The sequence below is a fragment of the Mercenaria mercenaria genome, chromosome 13 (assembly GCF_021730395.1).
Source record: "Mercenaria mercenaria strain notata chromosome 13, MADL_Memer_1, whole genome shotgun sequence".
NCBI classification, from domain to species: Eukaryota; Metazoa; Mollusca; class Bivalvia; order Venerida; family Veneridae; genus Mercenaria; species Mercenaria mercenaria.
Genome location: NC_069373.1, coordinates 34,176,689 through 34,197,948, shown reverse-complemented (window position 1 = coordinate 34,197,948; position 21,260 = coordinate 34,176,689). Strand labels below are relative to the sequence as shown.

The following is a 21,260-nucleotide window of genomic DNA, read 5'->3' as shown; positions in this document are numbered from 1 at the left end:
AGTATTATGTGGAAGGGCTTCAAATAGCCAATTGTGCTGTCTTGTTATTGTAAACATTTATTGCCTCAGTATCAAAAAGTCTAGAATATGTACAGTGAAGTCATTATACCCCCAAAAAACGAAGGGGTATATAGGAGTGAGCCTGTCTATCGGTCTGTTGGTCCGTTGGTTTCCATGGTTTCTGGATAATAACTCATGAAAGGCTTGACAGATTTAAATAATTTTTAGTACACAGGTGTAACATCAGAAAATACAGGTCAAGTCTGACTTAGAGGTCAGTAGGTCAAAGATCAAGGTCACAGTGACCCTGAACAGTTAAACGGTTTCCGGATGATAACTTGAGAACCCTTGGGCCTAGGTTCATAAATTTTGGTACACAGGTGTAACATTATGAAATACAGGTCAGGTTCGACTTTAAGGTTGATAGGTCAAAGGTCAAGGTCACAATGATCCTGAACAGTTAAACAATTTCCTGATGATAACTTGAGAACGCTTGGGCCTAGGATAATAGATTTTGGTACACAGGTGTAACATCATGAAATACAGGTCAGGTTAGACTTTGAGGTCAGTAGGTCAAAGGTCAAGGTCACAATGACATTAAACAGTTAATCGGTTTCCAGATGATAACTTGAGAATGCTTGGGCCTAGGATAATGAAAATTGATAGGGAGGTTGGTCATGACCAGCAGATGACCCCTAATGATTTTGAGGTCAGTAGGTCACAGGTCAAGTAAGTTCGGCTTTGACATTTGCTTAGTTCTGTGACAAGGCTATATTGTGTGGGTATAATTTGTCACTCTTGTGACAACTCTAGTTAATTTTAGTGGGGGACTAATATTTCATGACGGTGGTTGAGTCCATCCATAAAATTTAATCCCAATGGATTAGTAAAATTCCCATTCATTTTATGTTCAGAGGTAAAAAAAATTTGATTTTTTTTTTTCACCAGGAACTTTTTCTGATAAACTGCTTGATGGATGGTGACGAAATTTGGTTATCAATTTCTTTACGCTTTTTCTGCACTTTTCTCAAAATTTGTTCAAACATTGTGCTTCACTGCACCCAGGGGTCCATAAACCTTAAAATGTAACAATATTAATGCCATCTAATTAAATGCTATTTTCAAATTATTTCATGGAAATGATTCTTGAGTGACCCCCTACTAACTTTGTTTATATTATTTTAGTTCGTTAAAAAACATGGCTGCCAGATGGTATAGTCACTTTTTCTCTCTGTGTATGTAGTTTAAACTTGAAATATCTTGTAAGGAACTCTTGACCTTAGTATTAAACAATTTCACACAAACGATTCTTTGTTAGGAAGGTTGTTCAAATTCTTCTGATTTGCCAAAAAAAAAAAGAAATGGCCACCAGAGGTCATGTTGTTTCCTTGAAATGCATGTATTGTGAAAACATTTGTTTTGGTAAAAATGTCTATTTCATGGGGCAATGTGTTTGTGGATTTTAGAATTCGAATGTAAAATGAATAAGAATTTTACACTTTTTTTTTATGAACCCTAAATTTTTTTGGGGGGATGGGGTGGATTTCAGTTGCCCTTGTCCATCCCCTTTGTCTGTTTGCTCAAATTTATGTTGGGCATATCTCAAAAAGTATTTCACCCAAGAGTCAATAAAAGTCACAGACGTATCATTCAACATATGAAGTTGTACACCTGATGTTTTAATTGGGGTTTCACACATTGCACCAGAGTTGTGGCCCTTGACTTAGTCAAAAATATGTTGAAAAGGGCCTCTAAGAGTCTGCTATATTATCTCAAAAAGTGTTTAACCTAGAGTTATGAAACATTGTAGGAATATCATTCAGCATATGAAGTTGTGCACCTGGGGTTTTGTTAGAGATTTCGCATAGCCTGACTAGAGTTATGGCTGTTGACTTAGTCAAAAATACACATTAAGTGCTTTAAAGTTTGTTTTCCATATATCTTAAATTTGACCTAGAGTCATGAAACCATGAAGTAATACAATTAAAGCATGTGAATTTGGCACCTGTCTAAGTTTTGTTTTAGATGTCACTCTTTAAAGCCAGAGTTATTTACTTAGTCTAATATCATATAGGGAATAAATGTTTGCATCACATGTATCTCAAAAAGTATTTGGTCTAGATTCACAAAACATAGAGGATTGTTATATAGTATGTGTTGTGCACCAGGTGATCTGTTTAGAATTAAGTACTCAACCAGTCCAGAGTTATGGTCCTTGCCCTTGTTAAAAATACACTTAAAGTGTATAAAAGTTGATGTTGCAGTCATCTTAAACAAATAAACAAAAAAAGTTAACCAAGAGACATGAAAACATAATTATACAGTGGCAGAAAAAAGTGGGTTGTGGGGTTGGGGGCACCAGTGTCTTATGGACACAAATCTGTTTTGATTTGATTTTGTGGATTGATTCAGCCACAAAATCCATGAAAATTATAGTTCCTCATGAAAATTGATGATTTTACAGTAGGGAACTGTTTAAAAATCTAGCCAGAAACTGCTAATCTTTTACACAAATGTTTGTAGGGTAAGCCTTTACAAAGTTTATTGATACTACTCCCTAACGATAATTTAAACGACAGCATGTTTATATTATCGTTTGATTGTTATGGTTCTCACATGCATCGTTGAACTCAAAAAGGTTGTCAATGATAGAAGTTAAGTGCATACTTTAATGTTATACAAAAATATTTTCTGTATTGAAACGTTTTATTGAAGAAAAATCATTATTATCAAACATGTTAGCGTTTGAGTTATCGTGCGGGATTTATACTACCGTATTTAGATTTGTCAGTAAACATGGCTGCCAGAGTTGAAAACAAAAAAAATCTTCAAATGATATTCTCCTTATCTTATAAACTTTTGGTCCCGTTTTAAAATAATTTCACAGCAATGTTCCCTGGAGGTTGACCCCGATCTTGTAAGAATGTTTGAAATGATTGGATTTGTAAAAAAAAAAAGGCCAAAAGTAGGTGTGGTAAGTTTTCACTATGTATACAATTGAAACTTGGTATCTCAAATTTCAAGGAATTTTACTTCGAGATAACAGAAATTTTCCTGAAAGATGATATACATGTATACATGATTTTGGGATGAGACTTGCCGGAATTTTAGATAAGCAGGTTCAAGATAACAAGTTTCATCTGTATATTTTCTTGACGAGAATTACTGGCCTAATTTTAAAACAATTTCACTCAGATGATTCTAAGATGATCCTCTACCAAGAAAGTTTTTAGTTAAATTCATCACAAAAAGATGGATGTCAGAGGTCATAGTCACTTTTTCCTATATATATATATTATTTGAAACTTCTATTGTGATCTGTCAGGAAAAAAGGCTGCATGATAGTCAAAACTAGAAAAATTTCAAACAGCATCACCTAAATTCAGGTATGCTTTTGAAATAAGCTGTTTCTTACTTTACCTGTTTTAGCTGTGAAACTCGGGTGATGTAGGGTCATCATGGTCCTCATGTTTGAATAAGGTACTGTATTCTTTTTTCAGACAAGCAGGAATTGCCATTTTACTTCTTATCTAATATGACATTATTTATTCTAACTGATTAAGATAGTGAATACAGTTTGAAGCTGACACACCAAAACCATACAGAATCTGAAATAATATTTATCAACAGGCAAACCAAACAGCATACATAGGGGAAGAACTATCTTTAATGAAGCTGCAGTTTAACCTTTGGATTGATGATGCATCAAAAGCTTACCTCTCACCTCTCATCTACATTCTCGGCCAAGGAGAAATTGCCTTGAAATGGAATGGTGAAATGATTGGTGTACGCCACATCAGAATTGTTCCTGGAAGAATGATTAACATAAAAAAGGACGCAATGACAAGCTATGAAGAAGATGGTGTTCTAGTTAAAGGTACTGCAGGAACATTTGAATTTGCGTCTTTGGAACTGGGGGCCCAAGCAGTGTTGGAGCTGCCTCCACCAATGCCTTTGGTTCTTACTGTTGGAATACTGGTATGTATTTAGCCTGGTACAATTAATACTGTTAAATCTTATGTAATTATTGCTTGTAATTGATAGAGACATATCATTGTCAGACTTAATGTTATTTTCATTCTAATTAGGAAGTTTCCATTTATTTAGCTTAACTTTCATATAAATAAAATCACATCTGTACACTTCCAGATCTGTACACTTGCAGATTGTGATACGTATGTATATTCATACATTAATTGTTGTGTTATGTCACTTTATAGGACATAAAATATGATTCAACATTCCGAGCAGACTCTATGGAAGTGTTGGCCACAGATTTCTACCTGGAACCTCTAGCTCAGTTTGTTTGTGTTGGAACTAGCCGAGAAGACCAAATTGGAGATGCTCAAACAGAAGGAGCTGGTGGAGGTCATGCCTCAATGGGAGGAGGAGGTGAATTTCTCATAAAAATAAGTCATAAAAATTTTATGTGAAAAATGGTTGGACTAAGAAAGCACCCTTTCATATTGTTAATTCCAAACAATTTGTCCAGAGACTTTCAGACAATAATCCTTTAAAAAACACATGAAAATCTGAAGAACATTACTCAACTCTATCAGATTAAATGTGAAAAGACATAGTAGGACTTTATACACCTGTACTGGTGTTAAGGCAGGAGATATTGAAGCTCAAGTTGTTTTTTGTGCAAATTGTTTTCTTATCAGTCTGTAAAAGACCAACCCCTCTAAACCAAACATCCTCCAGACCAGTAGAAAAGTTCAGTTTGGTGGTGTTGTTTTGTCAGTGGAATGTGTAAATAGTTATACAAATACCAAGCAACTGGATTCATTTGAAATCCCTATCTTGTTTAGATGGTGCATGGATCAACACAAAGATTTATGGACATATTCAAGCAAGTATAAGTAACTTTGGAAGGGCTTATGAAATGGAAGGATCTGCTTTGGAGAGGTTTCACTATACATTAATTTATGCATCTTTATTCCTTACAGTGTCGGGAAATCCTTCACTTGGCGGCATAGCATATGGATCTGTCTATAAACCTTTGGAGCCAGGAAGTAGAGGAGGAGGTACTAGTGGTGGTTTAGGAGGAGGAAAAGTGAAGATCAAGGTCCCAGCTGAGTTCCTTTTAGATGGCTACATTCTGGCAGATGGAGGGGAAGGACTGTATGATGGAGTGAATGGTGGTGGTGGTGGTAGTGGTGGCTCCGTCTATATTGAAACAGGTGATGTCTTGTGCCATTTGGTTTTAGATTAGTGTATAACAGTTCTATTCCTTACTAAACTTCAAATAGGTACAAAAAGGATTTTTAAACAATGATCATTATTGAGATTTTATATGACTGTCTTTGACAGGATATATGCTTTTTAGTCTCCTACCAGTGGAACACCAGAGGAGACTATAGGAATGCCCTCTGTCCTTCTGTCTGTTCGTCTGCTAATCTGGATCCTGCAATTACTCAAAAAGTATTCAAGTTAGGTTCATAGAACTTGATATGTGAATAGAGGACAATATGTAGATTATGTATGTACATGACTTATGCTTGTAGGTCATTGGCCAAGGTCACTATTGAAGGTCAAGTAATAATTGTTTCCACTCCATTACTTTTACATGCATAGATAGATTATCGTACTGCTACACACAAACATTCTGTGATGAGACAGTGTGTCAACACATGATCTATGCTTGTTGGTTAAAGGTCAAGGTCACTGTTTAAGGTTGAGTTAAAATTTTGTTTCTGCTCTATGAATTTTAATTGCATTGAAGGATTTTTTTATTATTACACAGAAATGTTCCCCATAATTAGATTATGTTTTGTGCACATGACCCATAGTTGTCAGTCAAAGGTCAAGGTCATTATTGAAGGTGAAATAAAATTGTCTCTGCTCTGTAACTTTTATGTGCATTGATGGATTATCTTAGTGCAGCACACAAATTTTCCCAATGATGAGACAATGTGTTGCATACATGATGTATGCTTGTAGGTCAAGGTCACAATAGAAATTCAAATATAAATAGTTTTTGTTTGTTAGCTCCCAAATACCCTGAAGCATTTTTAATCCTAATACTGTTGCCAGCAAGGGATGAACACTAAAAACAATTTCCGCCAGTAGGGGACGTCTGTATTGCCACTAGGTCAAAAACCAAATTGATATATATATTGTTTCTACCAATATTCTGAGAGATCTGGACCTTGACTTTGTCAAAATGATAAAAGAAAATGACATAATTTTAATTATCCCCCGCCGATGAAATCGGGAGGGGGGTATTGAAATGGCATTGTCCATCCGTCCGCAGCCATTTCTCAGTAACTAGCTGGTAGAATTTCATGAAACTCGAAATAAACATGAACCAACATACTGCGATGATGCCGGTCAAGTTTTTTTTGGATTGGTCAATTTCCCTTAGAGTTATTGCCCTTGATTTAATGAAAAATGCCCAAAAATGTCTGTCTGCAGCCATTTCTCAGTAACTAGCTGGTAGAATTTCATGAAACTTGAAATAAACATGCACCAACATACTGCGATGATGCCCATCAAGTTTTTTTTTGGATTGGTCAATTTCTGTAAGAGTTATTGCCCTTGATTTTATGAAAAATCCACGTCTGCAGCCATTTCTCAGTAATAAGCTGGTAGAATTTCATAGAACCAACATACTTCGATGATGCCTGTCATTTTTTTTAATTAATTGGTAAATTTTCCTTAGAGTTATTGCCCTTTAATTGTTTAAGAACCTACAGATTTGTACATAATAAATCAACCAATTGGTAGAATTTCATTAAACTTCTTTCATTCTTTTCCATGGAAATTTATTATAAACATGTGAAGTTTTTTATATTTATCAGCATACAAAGTTGTACAGTTCCCCCACCTCACGCTCCACTCAGTCTTGCCCACCACCCCGATCATGCATCCCAATCCCCCACCCATTTTTGTTTTGTTTTTATCATCATTTTTAATTTTCCATCAATATTTATAATCAACATGTGAAATTTTGTACCCTCACCTGGTCACCCCTGCTGCCCCCGCCCCCACAGTAATATCCTTAACTTTTTGTCGGATATATTTTTTTGCCATTCCTCACCACAAGCCCTTTCGGCGGGGGCGTCCAATTCATTGAATTTGCTTGTTACACTTCATTTATCAGATTTACACAGGATGTTTATCACAATAATATCAGTCTTGACAGAAGTTGATAACCAGCATTTAATACCAGTATCTTTATAGTTTTGGCCCTTGTCTATTGACTGAATTGCCAAGTCAGTAACTGATTTTTTCTTAAACTCATATGAGTGAAACTCTGGAGTGGGCTTATCGTTGAACCACCGTCTGTCTGTCTGTCAACCAGTCTGTCCATCTTGTGATTACTTTAAAGGTGCCTAATATTTTTCATGAAACTTGGTATTAAGGATAGCTGACAATATGGATAATATGCACATCCTTTTATTTTGTTCCATGGCAAGCAGTGTGGATTTGAACTAGGCTGTCACAAATTTGTACTATAATTAAGCAAAAACGTACAATAGTTATGGCATTCAAAATTTCTGTTGAGGAGGTTTCTCTCCATTTTGTCTTGTATAATTGTGTCCGAATATACAGTGAATGTGTACAACCTTGGTCACATGACTTACTCTTAATAACTGCTTCATATTCATTTTCTCAGGTCAGTTCTCAGGACATGGAACAGTGTCTGCTATTGGAGGTCGAGGGTACGGCCCTGCAGGTGGCGGTGCCGGAGGAAGGATCGCTATCCATACCTGGGACTATAATGACTACAAAGGAGCTCTTCTAGCATATGGATCTGGAGGAAACGTTGATGCAGATCTTGGCGGCCCTGGAACGGTCTTTGTTGAAGACAAAATTACTAAATTCACATATGAGAGCAAGTAAGGAACATCATTATGTTAGACTCTTGCTTATTGGCATGTCAATTTTCATTTCAGTTATGCAGTAGTGATGAGTTAACCTAATAGTGCATTTTACAAGTATGTCATCACAAACTTTTTTTCTTTGCAAGTAATTAACAGTTTCTCAGAATGAAATATAGAAATGAGAAAAGCTTAGATAGTTATTTTTAGCTCACCTGTCACAAAGTGACAAGGTGAGCTTTTGTGATCGCGCGGTGTCCGTCGTCCGTCCGTCCGTCCGTGCGTGCGTGCGTCCGTAAACTTTTGCTTGTGACCACTCTAGAGGTCACATTTTTCATGGGATCTTTATGAAAGTTGGTCAGAATGTTCATCTTGATGATATCTAGGTCAAGTTCGAAACTGGGTCACGTGCCTTCAAAAACTAGGTCAGTAGGTCTAAAAATAGAAAAACCTTGTGACCTCTCTAGAGGCCATATATTTCACAAGATCTTCATGAAAATTGGTCAGAATGTTCACCTTGATGATATCTAGGTTAAATTCGAAACTTGGTCACGTGCCGTCAAAAACTAGGTCAGTAGGTCTAAAAATAGAAAAACCTTGTGACCTCTCTAGAGGCCATATATTTCAAAATATCTTCATGAAAATTGGTCAGAACGTTCATCTTGATAATATCTAGGTCAAGTTCGAAACTGGGTCACGTGCCATCAAGAAATTAGGTCAGTAGGTCAAATAATAGAAAAACCTTGTGACCTCTGTAAAGGCCACACTTTTCATGGGATCTGTATGAAAGTTGGTCTGAATGTTCATCTTGATGATATCTAGGTCAAGTTCGAAACTGGGTCACGTGCAGTCAAAAACTAGGTCAGTAGGTCTAATAATAGAAAAACCTTGTGACCTCTCTAGAGGCCATTTATTTCATGAGATCTTCATGAAAATTGGTCAGAATGTTCACCTTGATGATATCTAGGTCAAGTTTGAAAGTGGGTCACATGCCTTCAAAAACTAGGTCAGTAGGTGAAATAATAGAAAAACCTTGTGACCTCTCTAGAGGCCATATTTTTCTTGGGATCTGTATGAAAGTTGGTCTGAATGTTCATCTTGATGATATGTAGGTCGAGTTCGAAACTGGGTCACGTGCCATCAAAAACTAGGTCAGTAGGTCAAATAATAGAAAAACCTTGTGACCTCTCTAAAGGCCATATTTTTCATGGGATCTGTATGAAATTTGGTCTGGATGTTCATCTTGATGATATCTAGGTCAAGTTTGAAACAGGGTTATGTGCGGTCAAAAACTAGGTCAGTAGGTCTAAAAATAGAAAAACCTTGTGACCTCTCTAGAGGCCATACTTGTGAATGGATCTCCATAAAAATTGGTCAGAATGTTCACCTTGATGATATCTAGGTCAAGTTTGAAACTGGGTCACATGCCTTAAAAAGCTAGGTCAGTAGGTCAAATAATAGAAAAACCTTGTGACCTCTCTAGAGGCCATACTTTTCATGAGATCTGTATGAAAGTTGGTCTGATTGTTCATCTTGATGATATCTAGGTCGAGTTTGAAACTGGGTCAACTGCGGTCAAAAACTAGGTCAGTAGGTCTAAAATTATTAAAATCTTTTGACCTCTCTAGAGGCCATATTTTTCAATAGATCTTCATGAAAATTGATCTGAATGTTCACCTTGATGATATCTAGGTCAAGTTTTGAAACTGGGTCACGTGCGGTCAAAAACTAGGCCAGTAGGTATAAAAATAGAAAAACCTTGTGACCTCTCTAGAGGCCATATTTTTCATGAGATCTTCATGAAAATTAGTGAGAATGTTCACCTTGATGATATCTAGGTAAAATTCAAAACAGGGTCACGTACCTTCGAAAACGAGGTCAATAGGTCAGATAATAGAAAAACCTTGTGACCTCTCTAGAGACCATATTTCTTCTTGAAAATTGGTCAGAATTTTTATCTTGATAATATCTAGGTCAAGTTCAAAACTGGGTCACATGAGCTCAAAAACTAAGTCACTACGTCAAATAATAGAAAAAACGACGTCATACTCAAAACTTGGTCATGTGGGAAGAGGTGAGCGATTCAGGACCATCATGGTCCTCTTGTTTATAAATCAGTGTTGCGGGTAGTTTTTTAGCGCGAGTCAGAATTGAAACTAGTATTTAGGATGTGCTAAGCAAGCAACAACAAATGTCTGAAACTGTGTATATTTCAGAATTAGCACAGTCTTTAAATTGATCAATGGCAAGACTTTCTTCAAAACTAACCTTTAAACTTGATTTTCTAATCTTCAAAAAAGATCCTTCAATTTCTTCACATGAGCCAACCAGGCATAACGCATTGATTTTTATATGGCAATTTCTGCAGCAAATTTAAGTCTACAAAATATTTAATTGGCAAGGTTTAGTTTTACCACCAGATTTTGTGCAGTTTTTAGACCATCTGATTTTGAAAAAATCTATGAGGTATTGTCGTCACTTTATTGTCTGCGTCGGCATTGGTTAAAATGTTTTTAAGGTCCACATTATCTCAAAAACTATAAGAGTTATAGCTTTGAAACTTTGCACACTTGTTTATCATTGTTAGGGGACTATGAGGCCAAGAACCATAACTCTGATATGAATTTTTGTCAGAATTACGGTCCATTCTGTACTTAGAAAATTTGAGTTTCTTGGTTAAAATTTTTGTTTAGGTCCACCTTTTCTCAAAAACTATAAGAGCTACAGCTGTGAAACTTAAAACACTTGTTTATCATTGTTAGGGGACTATGTAGGCCAAGAACCACAACTCTGATTTGCATTTTGCTAGAATTATGGTCCTTTTTGTATTTAGAAAATTTGAGTTTCTTGGTTAACATTTTTGTTTATGTCCACCTTTTCTCAAAAACTATAAGAGCTACAGCTTTGAAACTTTGCACACTTGTGTATAATAATTAGGGGATTATTTAGACCAAGCACCATAACTCTGATATGCATTTTGTCAGAATTATAGCCCTTTTTGTACTTAGAAATCCTGAACTATAACTCTTTTCTTACATATTGTTCAGCACTTGCAGACGAGCATTGGCACCCACTGGCAGTGCTCTTGTTTAAATCAATATTCAGCATTTTTCCTACTAAACAGTACTTTTAGATTTTGCTTCTTTGAAAGGCATCTGCATGTAATACTGTTAGAAGAGAAAAAAATTGTTTATAGTATCAAATATGTAAATGTGGTACCCCTTACAGAAGAAAAAGGCCTGCTGCGTACTCTTGCTGTGTACATACAGCGTATATGATGCGTACATGATGTGTACTGAAATCATAGTACGCAGGATATACACCGCACATACACCGATAGTACGTTTGTAGTACACTTTTGACATGCAAATGAGCTCTGCCGCGTACTACTTGCTGCGTACATGCTGTGGACTGCATAGTACACAGGATGTACGCTGGAGGAATTTAGTATGTGGGAAATAGTACGCAGCATGTACGCGGCACATACACTTTTCACATGCAAATGAGCCTGCGGTGTACTACCCCTGTGGCGTACATGCTGTGTACTCCTGCGGTGTACATGCTGAGTACTCCTGCGGCGTACATGCTGTGTACTCCTGGCCCGAGTCCTGCGGTGTACATGCTGTGTACTCCTGCGGCGTACATGATGTGTACTTCTGGCCCGAGTCCTGCAGCGTACATGCTGTGTACTTCTGCTGCATACATGCTGTGTACTCTGTGGAAACTGCTGTGATAATGTAAATTCCTTACCCCACCAACTTTCGTATGCAAATGCTGATCATTTGGACAGAAAAAAACAGAAAAAAGATAAGTGACATGCATTAATAAGTATTTACCCTTACCAAAATAATGTAGATTGATGTTATCAAATAAATTAGTATGCTTTTCTTCATCCACTTTTCAATGAAATAAATCAATTTTTGTAGCTTGTAATTTGGTAAACATTTGAAGAAAATGGCGTAACTGCATCAAGGGGAAACAACTTTAATGCAACTAAATATAAGTGTTATGATTTATTATAGACGATGTGTGCGTAGTATGTATTTGTTTTGATTAAAATCCATCTGAGAACAGTCTATGACTGGAATTATATAAGCATTTATACACTTTTACTTCTGTAAAAAGTAGCGCACATAAAAATTTTGGATTGATTTTTTCCAATGTGGTGCGAGCGCAATTAGCCAAAAATGTTCTGAAAATATACGAGCGGCAAATCCGATGAACGACTTTTTAATTTGGTGAGGCCTTAATGAGTTAACATAATGAGCATTAAAGCCTTTATAAAACATGATAGAATGGTGTTTTGCTTAAGAGTATTCAAATAACAGTGAGAGCTATTAATTCTTCTCATTCGGGCGCTGTTGAGGCATTATCTTGGTAATTATTTCATGTATTACAAAATGTAATGCAACGAAGTTCAAATAAGGCTTTTCAATTATCCAAGTTAGAAAGCTCCAGGATTAATTCAAAATGAAAAAGAATATATTTTTACACTGCATGCAAGGTGCAGCTCAGAAATCACTAAGATGTAAGCTTCACAAATGAACATTGCAAATAGTTTGGCAAATTTTCATTGTTCAGAATACCAGTAATCTGAACTATTCTATGCTATTAAGATAAAAGTTACTCGGAAATCAAGTTCTTGCTTCCAAAAAAAAAAAAAATGTACAAATCCTTCCTGCATGAAGTGTACTTCAGACTTTTACCTAAAAAAAAATTCAAAGTATAAACACCAAAAGAAAATGAACAAGTCCCTCCCACGTATATGAAGTTTACTTCAGACTTTATAAAAAAAAAACTTAAAAATAAATGCCAAAAGAAATTGTACAAGTCTTTCCCGCGTATATGAAGTGTACTGCACAAATTTCAAAGTATCTGCGGTGTACATGCAGTGTACTATTTTCTTGTACAAGTCCCTCCTGCGTACATGCAGTGTACTCCTTAAATTTTCAGAGTCTGTGCTGCGTACCTGAAGTGTACTAGTGACCTTCTGCGTACATGCTGTGTACTCGTCGAAATAGTACGCGGCATGTACGCGGCATGCAGTGTATGTAAAATGTACTCCTCTGGCGTACTACTGTGTTCGCGGCATATACACAGCAAATACGCAGCATGTACGCCACAGAGGCTTGCTTCTGTAAGGGACTGGCTCCACCTGAACATGCTTTCAACAATGTTTGAACTCGTACTAGGTTGTACCTTGATGGCCAGAACCTAAAACTTCCCAAGCCTGTTGTAATTGATGAGAAAAACCCTCGGCATGTGACTGAAGCAGCAGATAACATCTATACCACTAACGGGGCAGACCTGGACTTTGAACATCTGATGTTGATACAGAATGTAAGTTTTAATAAGATTTACTAATTCCATTTTCAGTAGACATAAATATGTCAGCATCATAAAGAAAATGTTGAATCTTATTCTTGAATTCTTCCTTAAAAAGAAACAGTGCTGATGTCTCGTTAAATGGCACTGTTGTTGCCTGTATTATATTCAAACTTCTAATCCGTAAGTTGTACCACAGTTATCTTTTTGTAAAAAAAGTGATCAGACAGGTAATTAATAAACTAGTTATTTGTGACTAGAGAGATTTTCAGAAGCTGAATGAAAAAGTATAATTGGATTAATATTATAAATTATGTGTGACCCACAGCCCCCCCCACCCCCACCCCCACTGGGGGAGACATTGTTTTTGAGAACCATTTAACCTAGAACCTTCAAACTTCATAGGGTGGCAGGGCTCTTGGAGTAGATGACCCCTATTGTTAGTGGGGTCACTCTATCAAAGGTTCATAGGGTGATTGGACATGCAGAGTAGATGACCGCTATTGATTTTGGGGTCACTTTATTAAAGGTCAAGGTCACAGGTGCCTGAACATGAAAAACCATTTCCGGTCAGTAACTTGAGAACCACTTGTCCCAGAATGTTGAAACTTCATAGGATGATTGGACATTTTGATTTTGGGGTCACTCTATTAAAGATCAAGGTTGCAGCTGACAGAATATAAAAATCAATTTCCGGTCAGTAACTTGAGAACCATGACCTAGAACCTTCAAACTTAATAGGATGATAGGACTTACAGAGTAGATGATCCCTAGTGTTTTTGGGGTCACTCTATCAAAGGTCAAGGTCACAGGGGTCTGAACATGAAAAACTCTTTCTAACCAATAACTTGAAAACCACTTGACCCAGAATGTTGAAACTTAGTGGGTTGATTGGACATGTGAAGTAGATGACCCCTACTCATTTTGGGGTCTCTCTATCAAAGGTCAAGGTCACAGGGGTCTGAACATGGAAAGCTGTTTCCAATTCATAACTTGAGAACCACTAGGCCCAGAATGTTGAAACTAAGTGGGATGATTGGACACACCAATTAGATGATCCCTATTGCAGCTAACCATCAGTGTCTCTTTGACTTTCATTCCTGTCCCCTATTGACTTCTTGCCTGTATGACTATGCATTGGGGGAGACATGCGCTTTTGTACAAAAGCATCTTCTAATTTGCATTGCTTTCAGTAAAGCTGTTACTTAAATTACCAATGATATTACTAGTGGTTGTAAAGTCCACATTGCTGCAAACTAAGTTTTCAGCTATATTAATAACCTTATACAGAACTATTAAACTGGACCTACTTAATGACCTAGACCACTATGTTTTTCATGGCAACATGAGAGCTAAGCGTAAACAAACCAGTAAAAATTGAGACAAAAACAAAATGCATCATTCACCATATCATAGAACAAGGTCTGTCTTAGAAACAGCCATTTCATGTAACACTATGTTTTACAGTTTAAGAGGGTCTAATCAATTAGCAGAAATAATGGTTGCATTAAACTCATTTTCATTTATCAGTGACAACAATTTATGATTCAATATTGCAATGGTTCTATCGAGAGAAATTTGTAGTACACATACTTCTGTTTTGATTGTGATTATGTAATATGATCCATTGTCTTCTGTGACCATTCTTCCAATGGCTAGTTTGTTAACACAATCTGTAAAATAGGATTTCTTTTTATAATTATAATAGATGTTGATATCTGCTTTTTGAATTTTAGACAAATACAAAAGTAGAATTGAATGCACATGCCAAGTCCCCCCCCCCCCCCCAAAAAAAAAAAATTGCGTGAATATTATTGATTTCACATTATTCTAGAACAACATGTATATTTTTTTCAGGCAATGGTTGAGATAGGCCCAGGTGGTGAAGGTATATCATCAGTAAACTTTGACACTGTCTACGGTGACAAGACGGGCTATATACACATGAAAGATTCACAGATTGCTTATGGGGAATACTCGGAATACTCTCTCCTTAGATCAACCATGCCAGTTAACTTTCATATTGATGAGGGCTCACAGATTTGGCTCTCCACAGATTTCAAAATTGTAGGAACTCAAGTACCCGCATTCCAGGTCTGATTTTCATTAATATGTCTGTGGAAGTCTGCTTTCTTTTAATGAAATTTAAATTCCCTCAGTTTTGTTTACAGTTAACTAACCTGCATTTCAGAGATATAGCAAAATATTTTGTTGGAAAAACAACTAAACCTTGTTGATTATGGAACAAAAAAAGCTTTAGACAGCAGACTTTTTTTCTGCTAAGAAGGGAAGGAGCCTAGGCCTGTTCATTTGGAGGAAATGGCTTGGTGTTTGGGCAAAGGATTGTCAATTCTTAGGGAAAACAGCATTATTTGAGAGAAATGTTATGAAGGGAAGAGACCTTAAAATGTAGATAAAAAAGCTAGGGACAGGTCATCCTTCAGGGCTGCCATTATTGTTTCCTTAATGATTTATAAAGATCTTTGAGCAAAGTTTTTGTGAAAAGAGATGGAAAGATGTTCATACTTTTACAGCTTGATGGTGAAATGGTCGGAGTACTGAATTTGACGCTCGAGGAAGGCAGAGAAATGTACATATCAGATACAGCATCCAACAGCATAGTAACTGGCGGCTCACCTCAGGCATTTGACAGTGGTAATTAACTTTGATGTGCCCAAACCAAGTACTTTGAAACTATAAAGTGTAGCAGAAGTTGGGACCTTGTATTAAAGTTGCATTGTCTTATTGACTTTCAATTTCTCAGTATATGTTGGGTATTAATTATCAGCTGCTCTTATACATAGTCATTTTTAGCTCATCTGATTTTTTGAAAAAAAAATGATGAGTTATTGTCATCACTTGAGCGGTTGTCGGCGTCGGCGTCTGCGTCGGCGTTGCCTGGTTAAGTTTTATGTTTAGGTCAGCTTTTCTCCTAAACTATCAAAGCTATTGCTTTGAAACTTGGAATACTTGTTCACCATCATAAGCTGACCCTGTATAGCAAGAAACATAACTCCATCTTGCTTTTTGCAAGATTTATGGCCCCTTTTGTACTTAGAAAATATCAGATTTCTTGGTTAAGTTTTATGTTTAGGTCAACTTTTCTCCTAAACTATCAAAGCTATTGCTTTGAAACTTGGAATACTTGTTCACCATCATAAGCAGACCCTGTACATCAAGAAACATAACTCCATCTTGCTTTTTGCAAGATTTATTGCCCCTTTTGGACTTAGAAAATCAGTTTTCTTGGTTAAGTTTTATGTTTAGGTCAGCTTTTATCCTAAACTATCAAAGCTATTGCTTTAAAACTTGCAACACTTGTTCCCCATCATAAGTTGACCCTGTATAGCAAGAAACATAACTCCGTCCTGCTTTTTGCAAGATTTATGGCCCCTTTTGGACTTAGAAAATATCAGATTTCTTGGTTAAGTTTTATGTTTAGGTCAACTTTTTCTCTTAAACTATCAAAGCTATTGCTTTGAAACTTGCAACACTTGTTCACCATCATAAGCTGACCCTGTACAGCAAGCAACATAACTCCATCCTGCTTTTTGCAATAATTATTGCCCCTTTTGGACTTAGAAAATCATTTTCTTGGTTGAGTATTATGTTTAAGTCAACTTTTCTCATAAACTATCAAAGCTATTGTAAGCTCATCTGATTTTTTGAAAAAAAAATGATGAGTTATTGTCATCACTTGAGCGGTTGTCGGCGTCGGCGTCGGCGTTGCCTGGTTAAGTTTTATGTTTAGGTCAGCTTTTCTCCTAAACTATCAAAGCTATTGCTTTGAAACTTGGAAGACTTGTTCACCATCATAAGCTGACCCTGTATAGCAAGAAACATAACTCCATCTTGCTTTTTGCAAGATTTATGGCCCTTTTTGTACTTAGAAAATATCAGATTTCTTGGTTAAGTTTTATGTTTAGGTCAACTTTTCTCCTAAACTATCAAAGCTATTGCTTTGAAACTTGGAATACTTGTTCACCATCATAAGCAGACCCTGTACATCAAGAAACATAACTCCATCTTGCTTTTTGCAAGAATTATTGCCCCTTTTGGACTTAGAAAATCAGTTTTCTTGGTTAAGTTTTATGTTTAGGTCAACTTTTCTCCTAAACTATCAAAGCTATTGCTTTGAAACTTGCAACACTTGTTCACCATCATAAGCTGACCCTGTACAGCAAGAAACATAACTCCATCCTGCTTTTTGCAAGATTTATGGCCCCTTTTGGACTTAGAAAATATCAGATTTCTTGGTTAAGTTTTATGTTTAGGTCAACTTTTTCTCTTAAACTATCAAAGCTATTGCTTTGAAACTTGCAACACTTGTTCACCATCATAAGCTGACCCTGTACAGCAAGCAACATAACTCCATCCTGCTTTTTGCAATAATTATTGCCCCTTTTGGACTTAGAAAATCATTTTCTTGGTTGAGTATTATGTTTAAGGCAACTTTTCTCATAAACTATCAAAGCTATTGCTTTAAAACTTGCAACAGTTTTTCACAATCATAATTGGACACTGTACATCAAGAAACATAACTCTATCCTGCTTTTTGCAAGAATGATGATCCTTTTTAGACTTAGAAAATCATGGGTAGGACAATATTTCTATTATACAAAAAAATCAGATGAGCGTCAGCACCCGCAAGGCGGTGCTCTTGTTTAATTCTGAAATAGATAAATGTTAACGCAAGTCTTTGTAATGTAGAAAATATTGCGATTGTTAAAACAAATTCTGAAAAGGGATCTTACAGAAAACTAGAACCTTCAAGTATTTACCCTAGTTTCATTTTAATGTTAATTCATTCCTGCCTTTATTTAGGTACACTTGGAATAGGAATTTTGGCAATGCAAGCAAGTTCAGTAATAGACCACACTGACCACTTTAACTTAGGAGTTTCCAGTTTGCACATGAGATACAACTCTAAAATAACAGCAGATAGAATCTCAGTAGATGCCACAGAAATAATGATGGAAGGAGAAGCCTCTTTTGTTACAACTGGTATGTTTCTGTGATAACAAACTCATTTATACTAGACAGATTTTTATGCCCTCAGTGTCAGACACCAATTCAGATGTCACTTGGAGTATACATGGATCAGTAACATGGAATGGACATATTTTGAGGAGTTCTATATCCAGTTATTTATTTTTGAGTGTTGCCCCATCTTTGGACTTTTCAGCATTGCACCTACATTTGTACCTTGTGTAGTCAGCTTCTTCAGTTTCCATCCATCTTCCCTTTTTTTAGATCACTCCCTTTTTTTAGCTCACCTGTGCACAAGGTCATTTCACATCATTTCCCCAATGTCTTACCAAACCTCCCCCAATCCAACCCCCATCACCCCCAACACATACACATTACCTGCCCATAATGTGTTTAGTAGAAACTTATAAAAGTATTCTTGTCAGAAAACATCATTCTTGTTTAACTTGCTTTTTTGTGAGGTTTCTTGTTGGTTATGCACGTGTTTACTGTTTCTGTATAGAAATTTGTTTTGATTACTCCAATGTTTTCATTTCTTATAATTAAGAGACAAACTTCTATAAAAAAAAACAGACTTATGGTAAAGGTGCATTGAGATGATATTAAAAGGAATATTTGCAGTCTTTTTCTAATTAATGAAGAATTTTTCTTGTCCGAGTACAATTTTTTGGCAAGGCAAATCTAACTGTATTTTAGCTTGATTACACTAACTTGAAATTGCTTAGATAAGTATCTTATACATATTATTTAGAAATGTTTTGCACAGAGGTTGTTTCTATGGACAGGAATTCACCTTGTTGTATAGATGTTACCAGCAAGTGAGCATTACCAATGATTAATGAATGTAAGAGTTTAAGTATATATGTACTGTATAATCCTGATCAGTTGTTTCAAATGATAACCACTGTTAAGGTAGTTCTGCATGTTTTATAAACCAGAAGTGATGGCGTAACATCATTTATTTGGAAAATATAGAATAAAACCTGGATTCAGCATACGAAAATGAAAATTATTTTATGAAAAAATGGCAACTTGTGGGTAAATTTATTACAATGACACTGTTACTATCTTTCTAAAGTTAAAATATGATATTAAAACATCTTACACGTTAAATAATTCAAAAATAAATGAATACATGTGAGGTTCACTTTAATCATTGTCAAATATCTCAAAATTAAACACAAAGACCTATACATTTTATTTCACCACATTATAGACCATATGTTTATTTGATATTACTCGAAATAAAAAACAATACATACAGCCTTCTCTAAATTTATTAAACATGTAACCAATCTGTACCGACAATATATTCAAATAGATATAGGTACGTGATAATAAAACCTTGAAATATTGCTTACGAATTACATGTATATTCATATCATTTCAAATTAATAAGTTTGGTTGTGTCGGCCGCTCAAATTTGGTAGCTAGCTCATCGACCGGAAGGGACCAAGCGTGCCAAACATTACAAGTGAAATTGCCAAAAGGATCCCGGTCGCCGAGTCACCTTTGAAAATATTACTAATGGCATCAATTGCTACGCGTCGCATTACCAAAGGAGTCCCACTGATCGTGCAATCATAGACCCCAGCTTCCAAGTTGACCGTACCGTGAATCGGTACCAACCTTGAAAGCAAAGGACCCATAATCACACTACCAGCTCGATACGAGGTATGCCGGTAGAACCTGTAATGCGTTACTGGCAGCAAACACGTCGACTAGGCCTTACCAAAACTACATGGGCCAGACCTAGTGACCCGAAGCAACATTCAGGTCAACGACAGACTACAAACAAACCCGAAGCAACATTCGAGTTTACCACTACTTAGTGACCCGAAGCAACATTCGGGTCGACAACAATAAGTAAACAAGTAACCGGAAGCAACAGTCCAGTTGACAACCATTGAAATAACCTGGTGACTCAGAGTAACAATAACAGCTTACATAAAGTAGTGACCTGCGAAATAAGATAGAAAAATCTGAATATGGACGGCCATGTCTCCTCTTGAACGCAAAATAGAATGCCATCGAGGAGAGAAGTCACGCCCATATTCCGAAGTAAGCGAAATTTGAAATTGTAAATAACGATAACTTGTTAAATTTACTTCATAGAAACTGCAACGCCTGGTCACCTTCCGGCCAATAAGAATTTTACCGCCACAATAAATTCAATTTATCCCCCAAAATTATTATTGAGACGCACAGAGATTTTTTATTATGGCAGACTTCAAATAATACAGATAAAACTCCAACCCCACCTCATTTAAATGGACCCCGTCAGATCTGAAAAAATTAGTAGCCGTATCAATATCTGGGCTCACTATATCACTCCTGCCAGACCGACTTGTAATAATCCAGCCCGATCTATTTATTCGTTTGCGTTTGACGTCAATAGCTTTGAGATTACAGGCCCCTCTCCAGACCCTCCTTGGTAAAATATCTACCCAAATGATAATTGTTTCGGGGAAGGCATCGCGTAGATATTTCACTTCTGTCTCTATTAACTCCCTTAGCTCGATAGAAGATAAACTTGTCAAATCGTTACCACCTAAATGTAAGATGATAGCCCTTGGTGGCGGTGACAGTAATACTTGAGTCTGTACTGAATGGCGAAATGATGTCCATCGAAGTCCGCTTATTCCCCACCAAGCTATAGTTATATCGGGTAACGAAAGGTTGGGTTTACCGGTGTCTACTGCTCGTTTACCAGCCCAGAACGGAATTGAATCTCCCAGGACCCACACATCTACAAATAGTTATTAGATGGAATTGACAAGAATACCTTAAATGTGGAAAAATTCGCTTTAAACGGAATAACTACCAGGAAGAACTGACTTCAATGTACTTTTTAAAAAAAAAATGTTGTCCGCTGATACAGTTAAGAGTGGGAAAACACCTCTTTACTGTAGAATTACGTTCGGATGTATACTTTATAGCAATTAGATTTCCATCTACCAAGTTTCATAATTACACTCGCTGAATAACCCTTAGTTGCCAAGTCTGTAGCCCGACCGATTCTAAAGCTATGCGATTTAAATGTACCAGTAATTTGATTTTTACTCAGACATTTATACAGAATGGCTGAAAATTGAGTTCTGGTAACCGGGGTGCCTTCTT

The 21,260-nt window shown here is 36.4% G+C and overlaps 1 protein-coding gene across 1 annotated transcript in view; it reads left to right on the top strand.

Moving 5' to 3' along the window:
• Positions 1-21,260, top strand: part of LOC123528909 (uncharacterized) — a 213,751-nt gene that overhangs the window by 36,192 nt on the left and 156,299 nt on the right. The window contains exons 12-19 of the mRNA XM_053521503.1: positions 3,631-3,978; positions 4,221-4,392; positions 4,950-5,183; positions 7,622-7,844; positions 13,019-13,166; positions 15,009-15,245; positions 15,686-15,806; positions 17,976-18,155. Coding sequence (XP_053377478.1) covers positions 3,631-3,978; positions 4,221-4,392; positions 4,950-5,183; positions 7,622-7,844; positions 13,019-13,166; positions 15,009-15,245; positions 15,686-15,806; positions 17,976-18,155 — 1,663 coding nt within the window. The remainder of the gene's footprint in view (positions 1-3,630; positions 3,979-4,220; positions 4,393-4,949; positions 5,184-7,621; positions 7,845-13,018; positions 13,167-15,008; positions 15,246-15,685; positions 15,807-17,975; positions 18,156-21,260) is intronic.